Source organism: Myotis nattereri (genome assembly GCF_964212035.1).
Source record: "Myotis nattereri genome assembly, chromosome: 6".
In the NCBI taxonomy this organism is placed as follows: Eukaryota; Metazoa; Chordata; class Mammalia; order Chiroptera; family Vespertilionidae; genus Myotis; species Myotis nattereri.
The window spans coordinates 24,558,084-24,574,294 of record NC_138081.1 but is presented as its reverse complement, the minus strand read 5'-3'; the positions used below and the strand labels follow the sequence as shown (position 1 = coordinate 24,574,294).

The 16,211-nt window shown below is 35.3% G+C and overlaps 1 protein-coding gene across 4 annotated transcripts in view; it reads right to left on the bottom strand.

Moving 5' to 3' along the window:
- Positions 1-16,211, bottom strand: part of MLIP (muscular LMNA interacting protein) — a 252,035-nt gene that overhangs the window by 80,834 nt on the left and 154,990 nt on the right. For 3 of the 4 annotated variants that reach the window (XM_081095070.1, XM_081095069.1, XM_081095071.1), the window contains 4 exons: positions 13,255-13,320; positions 13,088-13,171; positions 12,922-12,981; positions 4,844-4,888 (listed from right to left, as the gene is read on the bottom strand). In XM_081095070.1, the coding sequence (XP_080951196.1) occupies positions 4,844-4,888; positions 12,922-12,981; positions 13,088-13,171; positions 13,255-13,320 (255 nt within the window). The remainder of the gene's footprint in view (positions 1-4,843; positions 4,889-12,921; positions 12,982-13,087; positions 13,172-13,254; positions 13,321-16,211) is intronic. The other variant, XM_081095072.1, reaches the window with a different exon arrangement.

Sequence of the window (16,211 nt, the reverse complement as noted above, 5' to 3'; positions counted from 1 at the left end):
GTTTTTGGTCACTCATATCTATTCCTGTGAATACTGACTGTGAAAGACACCGTTAGAGACGAGTGTAAGAATGTCACTCTGTGAAACAAAATCCCATGAGCTATATTCTGTAGCCTAGATTATGGCACCATCATGCTTGAAGAAGTCTGGAGTGATGATGAGAAGAATACAAGGCATAAAACTTGCCTCATTAAATCCTTTCTTTCCCTCCTCACTAGAACCCAAATAATTATCTTCCATTTCCTCCTCATCCCCTTTCACATGCGCATAGCATAGAAATACTTCTAAACATAAAGGAAAGAAATAAGACAGATCAGGAGAGTGTAATGTCTTGCTTAAATTGTTTATAACTATTCCAGTAACTCATCTAATCTCTGCTTACATCCTATGGAAGCATATTTGAACCCACGTCTGGATTTAAGTGGATTGGATTTAAGTAAGTCACCTCAACCTGAAATCCAATACTACATTAGTGCACATCACCTCTGAAACACTCCAGCCTAGCGATATTTCCAAGTACAGCAACAAGGGGAGTTTGTGAGCTGGCTAAATTGGAGACGATGACCTTTATATGAATATCTGTATATATAGTGGGGAATATTTTTAATAAAGTTTGACACTTTTTAATATATTGTGATATTTTGAAAGCAGTATGTATGAAATTGTAATGACATTTTCTGTCCCTCAAGCTCATTAAAATGAGATCTTACCTGCACACTATATAATATTCAATATTCTGTTATTTCTCTGACATTAAAAAGTAATCCGTGAAGTGTAGGCAGTTTATAATATAAGCTGTTATCAATAGAATGTGATTTCAACTACAGTTTGTTTTTTTTATAAATTAGTAATAGGTCCAAATACTTGCCCTATTTTCTGAGGTTGCTCTTTATTAAGAGTATACTATGATTTTGAATTATATGAATGAAATGAATTTAAACTGGTATTTGTTAATAAAAAAATAAACATTTACAAAGGTCAATGTAATGCAAAGAAAAAAAATGACATTCACCTCCAAAGATGATAGAATTATAAATTTAAATAGAAAATTATAAATTTAAATAGAAATATAAATTTAAATAGAAAATTCATTCCTTTACATAGAGGGAAAGAAACTCTTTAAAAATGACTCTCATGAGAAATAATCACTCATAAATTACCTGATAAATTATGAATTATTTTACATATAAGCAAGTAATTTAAAACACTAGAAATTTAGTAAAATATTATAATCAATTATCACCAAATATGAAATTATTTATTCAAAGTTTGACTAACAGTTTTGGGCATAAAGAACTTAAACCCAGACAATAAATACTTGTGGATAAAATATTTAAGGCAGACACACTATTCCCAGCTTCTGTAGATTTACATGAGTATTAATGTCAAAGGCTTTGACATGTGGAAGACCTGGGTTGGTTTTGCCTATTGTGACTTCTGACACTTGATTCCTTCCTCTGTAAAATGGAGATTTTGTAATAACAATATCCACCTCATAGGATTAATGAAAGGTTACATGAGATAGTTAAACTTCTATGAAAGGTAAGATTTAAAATATTAGTTATTATTATTGTTGAATTCGGCACCTGTTAATAATAATCCAGTGAAATGTTGATGATAAATTAATATAATCAATCCCACAAAGTGACCAACGGAAACCATTCAACATGTCATTAGCCTAGTATAATTTCTATTACACTTAAGATAACCTCAATTAAATCACAGTTGACCCTTGAGCAATGTGTGAGTTAAGGATGCTGACCTCCTACACAGACAAAAACCCAAATATAACTTTTGACTCCTCCCAAGCTTAATGAGTAATAGCTTACTGTTGACTGGAACCCTTTCAGACAACTTAAGCAGTCAATTAACACATAATTTCATATGTTATATGTATTATATATTGTATTCTTACAATAAAGTAATTCAGAGATAAGAAAATGTTATTTTAGAAATCATAAGGAAGAGAAACTACACTTGTACTGTTTACTGAAATATAAGTAGACCTGCATTTCAAATGTGTGTTGTTGAAGGGTCAACTGTACTTTAAAATAACAGGGTCAAGTATACCATGAATTAGAGAAACCTTTGGCTTTAATTTTTCTGACTTGATGGTGCTTTTAATGCTTCTGGGTCATCCTAGAAAACACTATGGGACATGGAACAATGTGTACAATAAATAATAAGAAAACAAATCTAATTTTCTTGCATTGGCTTTCTTATCTTCTCTTAATGGAGAAAAGACAGCCTTTCACCAAAGGCCCTCAAATTAGGAATTAGTCATATAATTTATCATTATTTAGTTAAACTATTTATAATCATCCAAGGAAATTTGGAAATCCAATAGACATACTGATACATTGAAAATTAGCAACTTTATAAGTTTGTTTTAACATTGACCAGTTCTCTGGCTAGCTCTCCTCTAATTTCTGTAAGAGAGTATCTTGCTCATTTAATTGTTTAATGTCTTCCTCATTGTATGTTTTAGGAATGGGGCCCTTGTTCATCTCTCATCCCAGTGATTCTTCAGTATGGCAGACACACAACAAATATTGGTCAAATCAATGAAAAAATTTGGACAAATGAGTATTGGTGCTATTATTAAGTAATTCCTGTGTGTCAGAACTACATTAAGGGCTTTTCATACATTAGCCAACCTAAGCCTTACATTAATCAAATCAGGTTTTTAGTATCCCAATACTATTTATGAAAATAGTGACAAGTGTCTAGTAGTCATGATTTATAGACTATAGATTATATTTTTAAAGAGCATCCAGAAATAGGGATTTCGAATAGTCTGTGCTAATCTGTTCAGGATATTCTCAAGGAAAACATTTTTTTTTCTGTATCTAATTTGTCTTCCCCTTTTGTCCTCTGTGGTGCAGGAGTTGTTAACTTGTGTGATCCCTGCTTGAGTCTAATCTAAGAATCTTTACAAAGTCAGTGACACATGGAGTACCAACCAGGTATATAAGAAAGATGCCTACTTCCCTCAAAGTCTTGAGGAGAGATGGTAAGTATTGAAATATTACAGTCCATAAACTTCTCAGATTCAGACATCACTTAGTAAACATAATAATTGCAACCAAATATTTATAAGTGTGACATCAATGAATTGGTTTTTACCTTACACTAGAAAATTATCCCTTATAGTCTTTCAAAAGACATGAACATATTTGAGGTGTCACAAACAACAATTCAAATGTCATATTGTAAGAGAAAGTCCAAAGCATAGCTTCTTACTCAAAAAGCAAATTTAATTAAAGTCAAGAATCTTATTTGAATCCGAGTTTATTATGTTTCTAGTTTATATTAAGTCTGTTTGATGATTCAGTGTAAACTTCAAGTGACTCAAAGACTCTCACAAAGTTTGGGGCAAATGTTAATTGACTTTAAGGCTGATAACTAATTAAAGAATAATTTGAAATCACTGCTAACTATGGAGAATGAAGCAACCCCTCCAGAATTATACCAATTCCTGTCAAAATAACCACCCACAGGTTTGGGAGGGGTGGGAGGAGGTATCAGCTTTTGTAAGGGCTTTTCATACATTATCCAACCTAAGTCTTACATCAACCAAATAAGGTTATTAGTATCCCAATATTATTTATAAAACTAAGAGGTTATGTGATTTTCTGGCATCAAACATTACCAAGCAGCAACTCTATAAATGTAAGCTTGAGTATAGCCTACTAAATGCCTCCAGTCTTTTAAGTATTACTCCAAATGGCTTCTAATAACAACAAAAAAGATAACAGTGCAAACTTCTAGAAAATGCTCTAAGAGTGTTCCTACACATGTCCTCTAAACATCATTTCCTGAATGTGATAAAATTCAGTAATTTCACCCATATTATTATTTGCCTTACAGAGATTTAAATGAAAGCAGAAATTTTCCAATTGCAGAAAGGATAGGTTACAAAATATAAATGTAATAACTATTTACTTATGATCATGAAAACAAAATATTAGCAAATATTGTGTATAATAAAATAAATAATTTAATGATTTACATTAAACTTAAAACAAAACTCTAATTAGAAAACAACCTTGTTTCCACTATAATACGTTTGGTTAGAAGCAGAAATGATAGATTATTAGGTGAATAAAGAGTAGGGATGGAGCTCTAACTGGTTTGGCTCAGTGGATAGAGCGTTGGCCTGCAGACTGAAGGGTCCCAGGTTCAATTCCAGTCAAGGGCATGTACCTTGGTTGCAGGCACATCCCCAGTAGGGGGTGTGCAGGAGGCAGCTGATCGATGTTTCTCTCTCATTGATGTTAACTCTCTATCCCTCTCCCTTCATCTCTGTAAAAAATCAATTATATATATATATATATATATATATATATATATATATATATATATTTTAAAAAAGAGTAGGGATGGAGTGAGGCCATGTGTATGTGTATCCAGGACATTCAGAACCAGATCTCCATAATTAATTGAATCAAGGGTATCCCCATAATTAATTGAATCAAATAACCTGGCAATCTTACTGGAAATGAACAAATCAATGTTTCAATTATATGAGTTGTCTATTGTATAATAACCACAATAAACTATTACAGAAATGAGAATGCCATCTACAGTAAGCTTTGATATTGGAAAGACAGAAAGCAGGTGTTGAAGTTCTGCTTTACTTAGACAATATATAGACCTCCCTTAAGAAGGAACTTACTCAATGAATTTACCTGACATAACCTGATTTTCCACATCTGAGTCAATCATACCAATTGAAAAAAATCAACCAATTCAATTTAAATGATTGTATAAATGAGTTGCCTCCAAAGCCTATATAAGCACCCATTTAAAAAGCAGAATGTATAATTATGAATGGACTTACATATTTGGTTTCTCGACCAGCTGATCTCGGAACAGTTGTAGGTGTCTGTATGAAAATAAAAAAAATTATAACACTAAAGTAATAAATAAAATAGTCTTAAAATATTTAACCTCTGGGATAAGTGTTCACCTATTTTTTCTTAAGACTTTCTAATCATTACTCCCTCTTTTCTATATAAAATCCTTTGGACCTTTGAAAATCATTTCATTAAACTACATCATTTTATTCTTCTTTTCATTACTGTTACCTATCAGCTTTCTGGTTAATTTTCCCTAGTTTATTGATGATGTTTATTCATGAATCATAATAGTTCCTTACATGATATTTTGTTACTTCAAATTCACGTAGAAATCTCTGCACTCTCAATTCTTCATGCTCCAAAGATATTCTCATCCACTCCATTTCAACCATTCATTTCTAGGACCATTCCTATACTTTGCCTTAACAAATAAAATGAGAAACTTCTAAAATTTCAATTTCTGACATTCTATTTTCAGAACTCTACTTCCTAGACACCATCTCCATTTCTCAGATATCCCTAATGTGACATTTCTTGAGCTTCAGCTTCACTGAGACTTCAAAATCATTAACCCTTAACAACTCCATTCAAGCTTCAGTACCTCTAAGCTTACATATATTGTCATTTTATACCTTAATCTCTCTTGCCTCTCTCTCTCCTTTGAATCCCTCCACCAAAACACACACACACACACACACACACACACACACACACACACACAACCTGGATGGACCTCATTATCCATTTTCTCTAAACTTGTAACTGAGAAACAAAATCTTACTGGGAAACTCTCTCAATCAGCTAATTGATGTCATTATAAATATCAGTAGTGATATTCAATTTCAATTGGGCATTCAATACTCCCTGGTAAACATGAATTTTTCTCTTGCAGGCTCATTTTCCCACTTTCTGAGAGCAATTGGCTATTTAATTCATTTATCAATTCAACAAATATCATTATGTATCTACTGTATGCCAGGAACTGTTCTGCACACTGCAGACTTATCCATGAATAGAAGAGACAAAGATGTCCTGCCCTTGGGAGCTTACATTTCAGCAGGAGATAGAATAAACAATAAAATTATAAATAAGTAAATTACAATGTATGTTAGGAGGTGTCAAACTCAATAAAAAAAGGAGCGTAGAAATAATTTGAAGCCTAGGGTAGCAAATTTTTCCAATGGAAACCTTCTTTGCTTTTGCCAAACACACACACATGTATATGACCACCGAAATGTTAAGAAAGTCAAGAGCACTGATGGCTTACAATTTTAAATAGGATAATCAATCCGGAGAAGGTGACATTTGAGCAAAGATTTGAAAGAGGTGAGAAAATTGGCTATGTGGGTATCTAAATATAAAGCATTCCAGCAAGATAAATAAGTGTAAAGTCCTCATATGAATTTCCACCTTTGAAAATGTTGGCTAAGGAACTCAGAACAATCCTGTCATAATAGGTAATAACAAAGTTGAGCAAAACATTGGAAAATATTTTATTAAAAACATCAGTGAGTTAATAAGAATGAAGAATTTGGGGGCAAAATCAGGAGAAGTTGGGAATCTGAAAAGAGAAGTTAGGCATTTGAGATCTGCTTTTGCCTTGCGGGTGTTTGCAAATACTGTTGAGTTGCTTGAGAGCTGATCCAAACATTTGACATTATCAGAGGTGTAGCAAGATAAAAGTCAGAGTCCCCAGAGCCAAAAATAGATTGAGGCCCAGGAGTAAGAGTGATCCAGATCTCATATAGGCTTCAGCCTGACCTCAAAGCATCTAAAACTGATTGTTTAGGGAAAAAAATCACCTCAAAACCTTAGATTAAATTAAGGTAATTCTCTTTTGCTAGAGTTCCTTGTGTCTGACAGCAAAGACTCTCATAGGAAGATAATATCTACTTGAATACATTTTCAAGTAGAAAATGCAACACACAATCAGATTCAGAAAAATAAAGAGGTAAGACAATGTGAGTGAGAATGAGCAGCAATAATAAACTAAAAAAGACCCATAAAGAATCTAGAAATTGGTTTTCTTAGAACCAGACCAAAAAATCACCAGACTTATCCATATTGTTTGAGGTAAAAGTGAAGCTTGGGAATTTTTACAGGGAACTAGAAACTATAAAATGTGATACAGTTGATTGAAAAAGAGCTAAATGTGCTGAGGTAGGAGCACAGCATCTTCAAGGTCCAACAAGGAGGCAAGCAGGACTGGAGAAAATGGGTAAAGGGGACATTGGAGAACAGATCATGCAAGTGTGTTGGAAGGTCAGGTCCCAGAGGCCCTCCTGGGGTCTTGTGAGGATTTTGGCTTATATTCTGAGGGAAATGTGTAGGCACTGCTAGTTTTAAGCACAGGAGGGTCACAATCTGATTTATTCTTATCAAAGGATACTAATTTGAATTAGGCTCTAGTTTCCTTGCCCCTGTCAAAGTCTTTCATCCATCAAGATCTCCCTTTGTTTTGTATAAACAGTACCTCCCACTGTACTGAATCAACATATTAGCATACCAACTTGCTCTTGTCATTTTCAGCTTTAAAAGGCAGACAGAAAATTCTTCCTGGACCCCACTACTGACCCAATTTCCTTCTCCCCTTCACAGCCCAAGTGTTTGTTTTACACATTCATAAGAGAGAAAGACAGCAAAGAGGTAGTGAAAGGGAGTGAACCTGAGGGATGGTGCAAAGAAGAATGGATGGGGATAACATGGAGGTGGCCCTTCAGCCTGACTGAAGAGAAGGAAACAGCTCACTTTAGGTTGGACAACTGGCCAGCCTCTGATGAGTCCCTTTCCTGATCCATTCCTGGGTAATGGCAACTGGGACAGGAATTGGGAAAGAGGAGTATGGAATGCCATAAGCAGAGGTACAAGGAGGCAAAGGTGAGTGTCACTGAGGCAAGGAGGAAGTGGCAAGGGAAAAATTACTGATATTATGGAATTTCTATATTCTGAGATACATGCACCTCCTACTCACCCACACACAAAATAAATCCTATCTAATAAAAGGGTAATATGCAAATTAACCATCACTCCATCACAAAGATGGTGGCATCCATAGCCACAAGATGGCAGTGCCCAGTCCTCTCAGCCCTGCCGGAGTCCCCCAGTCCCAGGGGTGGGGAGGCAGGGGAGGGGGGCAGCCACTGAGAGCGGGCAGCGTGAGTGGCCTGGTGGAATGCTTGCTTCATCACCATGGCAATGAGGCAAGCATTCCACGCCTAGCACAGTGGGCCTCTGGCCAGGCCGGGCACAGAATGCTTGTGTTGCTGCAGGCCAGGCTGAGGGACCTACCCCCTCCCCCACCATGCAAGAATTTCATGCACTGGGCCTCTAGTAAATATAATAAAACAGAATGAGGAAGCTAGGAATTAAGCTTTTAGTTCCTGCCACCCCAGGCATCAGGCATACATACAGCCAAGCTAGCTGATACACCCAGAGATATTTGAGTTTCCATGGAAAATCTACAGGACATCTGAAAAATAAAAATACTGTAAAAGAAAAACAGTGGTCCAGCCATTTTACCTGTAGATCTTTACGCAAGAGAAATGAAAGTGTATGAAAATACAAAGTCTGATTTGCAAATGTTGTTAGCAGCTCTATCAGTAACACTCCCAAATTAGAAATAACCCAACTGTCCATCAATTGGCAAATAGTAAATATATAGTACAACCACACAATGGAAAGCTACTCAGCAAAAGAAATAAATGAAAGATGGATGCATGCAAAAATATGAATGAATCGACTCAGCTGCTTCTACCAAGTATAAAAAGTGAAACTCAAGAGACTATATACTGTATAATTCTGTTTATATGACATTTGAAAAGGCAAAAGTATAGAGACAGAGAAAAGATCGGTGGCGACTCAGCACTTGAGTTGTAGAGAGAGAGAAAGAGAGATACCACAAAGGAGCAAAAGGGAACATTCTCGTATGACGGAAGTTTCTTGTATCTTGGATGTAGGAGGTGGTCACATAACTGTATCCTTTGTCAGAAGTCATATACACTGAAAGGATAAGTTTTAAAGTAAGTAAATTATACCTCAATAAACCTGACTTGAAATAAAAGAACAATATATGCTACAAAAAAGAATTTTACATAGGCATTGAAGTATAAAATAGACAATGAACAAATTTTTGAACTGGAATATCAGATCTAGGAATCCTCTCGAAGGAATTAGAGAAATAATAAATAGAATAAATATTTAAAGATTAAAAGATATGGAATACCGAAACAAAAGTGACAATATCAGTATTATAAAAGCCCCAGCAGGAAAGAAACATTTGGAGAAAAAAAAAAAAAAAGGCTAAACATTATCCTGAATGTAAGAGGAAGAAAAAATTAAAGACTCCAAGTAAAAGGTCAAAGAGAATACCAATCCAGATACATAAAAGAAAAAAATGCACACCTAGACACATTATAGGAAAAATCAGTCACATTATAGATAAAGATAAAATACTAAAAGATTACAGTACCACTCTGTAAATGATCACTCTATAGAAGAGGAGTGAATATTATACTGACAAAATACTTCACAAGAATGTTACTGAAGTAAAAGAGCCTGGGGTAAAAAGTATTGAAGAAAGAGGATCTACACTTTTATGTCCAGAAAAACTATAATTTAAATGAATAGGAGGGAGGGGGCTTATTCAGAGACAGAGGTTATAGAATCAACACAATCAGACCTCTTGAATACAATTTTCAGCAAAATTCCAGAAAGAAAAAAGTAAATCCATGATTAAGCTATAAATTTGTAAGGAATGAGGATCTAAATAAAAAATAAGTATCTAAATAAAGAAGAGATTAATAAAAACATCAGCATAATAGTTCAAATATAAGTCCAAAATATATTAACAAATTTTTCTGTGTAAGTATGTAACCTGATTTTAATACTTACCTAATTGGGGGGAAAATATATGTAAGCTTTAAAATGATAGAAAAATAAACATAATTATTGTCCTTAATAATTTATGTGTAACTACAAAAACTAACAAAAATATAAAGTAAAATTTTCAAAAGGTTTCAAAACAGTATATGTCAAAATATCCAAAGGAAAGCAGGAAAGGCAAAAAAAGAAAATATTTTAAGTAGAAAATGTAAAGTAAGATAGCAGAAATTAGTATTAGTAGTAATTATAAATGGATTAAGGTCTCAGATAAAAAGAATCTCAGATTGGATACAAAAGTGATATCCAGAAATGTTGTCCTAAAGAAAATAAAACTGAAGAGTTCATAGAAAGATGAAAATAAAGTTTTAAAGTAATATATAAATAAAGGAATAAAAAATTAAAACATGAATTTAAAATTACATATATAAGATCACTATTTAATAGGAGACTAAAAATGGAATATTGGGTTAAAAGGAATTATAAATGCTAGTAAAAGTTATTTTAAAAAATGAGAATGAGCACCAACACATAAGAAACAGCAATATAGTTTCAAAAAATATGTCAAATTTAATAAATACTTCTCTAGGCTTAGCTTTCTCTGCCTCTGGCAGCAATCACAGCAATTCCATTCTCTTCAATACTCTCTTCTTGTAGCTTCATGATACCATACTGCTCTGATTTTTTATACAGTGGGTTTGTTCTTCTCCTTTACAGGTTCCTGCTCCACCTTCTTTATTGTACCTGCAATGTTTTGTTCCTTGGATTTCTGTACAGGGAGCTCACAACATCCATGTGCTAGTCATCCCCAAATCTCTACTACCACCAGACACTTAAGTGTAAGTCTCTCTTGAAACATACCTCAAAGCCACCTCAAAAACAAACATCAACTCTCTTTCCTCCACCACACAGTGCCTCCTTCACGGCCATCTATGCTCAAGGAAGAGACCTGGTGCTCACCCATGGTTGTTCTCTCCTTCACACTCACATCCAAACCTGCAGCAAGTCTGAAATCTCTCTCTCATACCCACATACTGCCCTCTGGCAATGAACCCACCCTATCCAGGACAACTTCATTCACTGCCTCTCTGATCTCAGTTGCCTCCTCACAGCACCCATTGTGATCTTTTTCAGTGGTTTCATATTACATCCCCGTTGGTTTTATGTCTTCCCATTTTCCTTGTAACCCAAACTTCATGCCATGGCATACAGGTATCTTCACTGTCCCTAGCCCACCTTCTCAATCTCAGTTTACACAGTTTAACCCTGGCTCACTAGGCTGCAATCACACTTGTCTTCATCTTCACACAATAAGTGCTTTACTGGCTCAGGAAATTTGCATATGCCTGCTCCTCTGCCTGAAAATTATTCTCCCTGATCTTTCTTGGTTGGCTTTTTTCCATCTTTGGTCTCAGCTTGAATTCTACTTTCTGATTACTATATCCAAAGAATGCCCCTCTAGGTTACTCTGCCTTGTTCACCATTATCTCCCTAATGCCTCACAGGGTCAGGCTCATAGTAGGTGCTTAATAAATACTGTTGAATGAAATAATTGCCTTAATAACAGTGATGTAGAATAATATTTTTAAACACTATAAGCATTAAATATTTGTTAAATAAATCAATAGTTAAGATGTTTATTCACATATTACTATTTAAATCATATTCCCATTATAGTTAATTAAAATATATTTTAAAATTTCCATATTATTTCTTTGGCAAAGCAAACAAAGTTTTATACTCTTAGATAAAAAGACAAAAAATACACAACTAAACATTTAATAAAAACATAAACTACAATTATTCATTTGTAGGTCCTCTCTGCTAAAATAGAATTTTTAATGGTTAGTAAGTTTCTATGTCATTATTAATGGACTAGAGGCCTGGTGCACAACATTCATGCACTTGGGAGGGAGGGGTCCCCTCAGCCCAGCCTGCACCCTTTAGCAGTCTGGGAGGCCTCAGGGGATGTCCAACTAACGGCTTAGGCCTGCTCCCCATGGAGAGGGGGCCTAAGCCGCAGTCGGACATTCTTAGCGCTACCACAGAGGCAGGAGAGGCTCCCGCCACCACCACTGTGCTTACCAGCCATGAGCCTGGCTTGTGGCTGGGCAACGTTCCCCCTGTGGGAGTGTTCTGACCACCAGGGGGCAGCTCCTGCATTGAGCATCTGCCCCTTGGTGGTCAGTGTGTGTCATAGTGACTGGCTGTTCCACCATTCAGTTAATTTGCATATTACCCTTTTATTATATAGGATATTTGTATATAATGTTCTAATTGGTAATTAGGATTACTCTTCTAATTATAAGCAATTTCTACATTTAAAGCCTACTTTATACATACAGTGTCCAATTTTTAAAAAGAACATGCAAAAAGTATACTAATTCCAAGAGAGAATATAAGGCTGACAAAAAAACACAAAACTAACAATTATCAATAAGGAAAAACACAACCATTTAAAAATTTGGATGAGTAGGTCCGCATTAAGCATTCAAAAAATTTTGGGAAAATGTAGCATTTTATTCCAACAAATAACATTGGCTACAATTATAAGAAGGAAATAGTTAATTATGTAAATACAACAATTAATGCTTTAGTAATGCCATAAGAATCTCAAATATCCATGCTTCTTTCCCTCTGAGTCAAAGAACAATGAAATAAATTTCAAAAGAAAAGACATTCCAGAAAGAATACTGTGTTAAAGCTCTTAGACTAATGCTACTTTAGTCTACTTCATTTTCCACTTCCATAATTCTAAGTGGCTGTGAATTACTTAGGTATTGAAGGTAGGGTTTGAGATGAGATTAGGCAACAGATTCTACATGCAGTTACTTCCATATAGCTCCCGCAAATACCAACATATAACAGAATCTAATGTGTTGGTTTGAATTTATCCCATACATAGTTAAAATCAGATTTTCCTTTGCAACCCTTACACGCATACCTGTATATGTAAACAAATTGAAATAAATTTCAATAATACAGACACTTCTTAGAATAGAGTCTGATATTTTACATTCTTACTATTCTATTTTTAAAATGCTATTTATTAACAAAATAATGCTGGTTGCTATCTATTAAATTAACTTCCCAATTCACTATTGGGCTTTGACCTAAAGCTTAAAAATTACTGCTATAGAAACTCTCATGGTTCAGTAAATTATATTAAACACATACATACTTTGGTAGTGTCAGAACCCAACAATTTCTGTAGAGAACTTGAAGGAGAACCAGAAGAATGCTGGAAAATAAAAAGGACAAGCCTATGATGCATCATACTCAAGTAGAGTTAAATGAAGAGAAGCAAAGCAAATGTTTGAATTGCACATTCTAGTCTAAGGCATTACCATAGACAAGGAATCCTGTAAGACCTTATCAATGGTAGCACAGAGCTCTTCAGTTTGCTGCCTGAGCTGTGCAGGGAAACAAAACTGGAAGAATTGAAACCAGGTACTGAGTTAGCAATGAGTTTTGGGATTGCACTTCAAAAGCAGGGGTAATATGAAGTCATTACCTCCAGAGGTGGGTCTAATGTGTTGTCCTTGGAGATGTTTTCAGTTTTGACCGGTTCATCTAGTGCCTAGTGGTAAATGAAATAGTTCTTATGTGAGGCTTTTAGTCAAATATAATTGTCACAGAAAAGTCTCTTCAAAAAAATCCCTGTGTATCTCAATATTTCCAAGAAATAAATCTTCAAATAATTTGATGAGCTCTCCTCTGACATATTTTCTCTTGTGGAATCAAAATATATATTATAAGATGTTGGAATAAAGAAAGGAGGCTGAGTCCAGCAAGAGTGGCTCAGTGGTTGAGCATTGGCCCATGAACCAGGAGGTCACGGTTCAATTCCCAGTCAGGGCACATGCCCAGGTTGTGGGCTTGATCCCCATTGTTGGGCGTGCAAGAGGCATCCAATCAACGATTCTTTGTCATCATTAATGTTTCTATCTCTCTGTCTCCCTTCCCCTCTGAAATCAATAAAAATTGTATATTAAAAAAAAGAAAGAAAGGAGGCTGAGTTTTTAAACATACAAACTAGAACTTAGACATCTTATACATCTAGATGAGCCCTGTTCCCTTCAAAGCAGTTACCTTGAGAAACTACCCACAGAAATAACAATGATATAGGCATTTCTCAAAGTGTACAAAAACTATTCTTAAGAAAATGCTTCAGAACCAGTTTATAAGAAACATACACACAGAATTTTTAAATCTTGCCTCATTTGTAATCATTTATATAACAAAAAGTCTTGGCTACTTTATTCATCTTACTTCGACTTGGCCTCAAATGACATTTAACTATTTTCAAACTGTAACAACTACTATGAGGTTGTTTTGTGCAATTCTTCTAATTCTGTGTAAGTTTAATGTACACTTTTGGAACTTACTTTGTTTTTTGTTATTATTTAACCGGTTTGTCAAATTATGATTGACATACAAAAACCTGTATTTAATGTACACAACTGATGAATTTGGAAATAAGTATACATCCATAAAACCGACTCCAAAATCTAGGCCGTAAACATATCCATCACCACTCAAAATTCCTTACTACCTTATTTCTTTTTCCATGTAGTTATATATTCAGTCACTCATTTACACATAACATTCCATTGTATGCATATTTCACACAAAAATGGATATTTTCTTCTGCTGCTGGATTTTTGAAGTGTCCCCAATTTTTACTATTATAAACTGTAATAACTATCATCCATGTACACATTTCTTTTTAAAAAAATATATTTTATTGATTTTTTATAGAGAGGAAGGGAGAGGGATAGAGAGTTAGAAACACCGATGAGAGAGAAACATCGACCAGCTGCCTCCTGCACACCCCCTACTGGAGATGTGCCCACAATCAAGGTACATGCCCTTGACTGGAATCGAACCTGGGACCTTTCAGTCTGCAGGCCAACACTCTATCCACTGAGCCAAACCGGTTAGGGCAATGTACACATTTCTTTAGACACACATTTGTAGTTTTAAGATTAAAGTACCTGCACAATAGTGTAATCATGGAGAGCCACCTTATCAGATATTCTCAAATTGTCCTTTGAAATGAATAATCTTATACTCATCATTAGAGGTCCGGTGCACAAAATTTGTGCACAGGAGTGGGGTCCCCTCAGCCCAGCCTGCACCCTCTCCAATCCGGGACCGCTCGGGGGATGTCTGACTGCCGGGTTAGACTGCCGGTTTAAACCAGCAGTCGGACATCGCTCTCACAATCTGAGACCACTGGCTCCTAACTGCTCACCTGCCTGCCTGATTGTTCCTAACTGCTCCCCTGCCAGCCTGATCACCCCTAACCGATTCTGCCTGCTGGCCTGATTGCCCCTAACTGCCCCCCCTGCTGGCCTTGTCACCCCAAACTGCTCCCCCTGCTGGCCTGGTTGCCTCCAACTTCCCCACCCCCCACCCCCGCCAGCCTGGTTGCCCCATGCAGCCTGCTGTTCAGTCATTTGGTCATCCCTCACTAAACCCCTGCCAGCCTTGTCGCCCCACACAGCCTGCTGTTCCGGCATCTGTCTGGTTGTTTTGGTCGTGATGGCCCCTGGCATTTTATATATTAGGATAGCAATGAATTAGAGGTCTTATTTTCACACTAAAAAAATGTTAACATCCTGATGTACATCTCTCTTGAGATTTCATTTCCCTGATAATTTTTGAGTTTGGGCTTCTTTCATACGTTTATTCCCCTCTTCTTCATTGACACGATTTCATTTATCATTTGCATGGATGTAAGCTGTTCTATATTCTACTTTATTCTCTGTCAATAGCATACTTTTAAAACAAATCCACAGTGAGCCTGTCTATGTGAGACAGACAACGGATTTCATTCTTCAAAATGCTTTATCTAGTTCTTAGCCCTTTTCTCTTTTATTCTACTTATATGATACATTTGTCAGGTTGAGAACCCTATCACTTTGCATATAACCTAATTATATTGCAACATAATTACTTTTTCAATTGTAGCTCACCTTACTGGAAAATTTTTCCTATTTCAATTGGGAAAATATGGTATTTATTTTTGTATATTCAGGAAAGAGCACTTGAAAAGTGCTCAGTAAAAATCTTTAGGATGGCTTGAAAGGGTAAACTGGCAAGGAAATGAAATTAATTAAAGAATTGTTAAAAAAAAATGTGGTTTTAATACTCCTTAGTAAAATGTCCTAGAGAAGTAGTTTAAACTCTTTAAATATTTTAACTAACAAATAAATAATTCCTTTCCCCATATTTCAATTAAATTTGTTCAAAGATCTGAGCATACAGTCAGTGTTGATTTAATGAGAGAATTTTTTTTCAGATAAAACCATTGAAGGCTAATATCCTGGTTACTCTGTGGGAACTTATAGGCAAACACAACTTTCATTTGGGCTATTTAAAATGCTGACATTTACTCAAAGAACAAAAATAGATCTATGCAGAATGATTGGAAAATTAAGGAAGATAACGGGTATTAGGTCATTA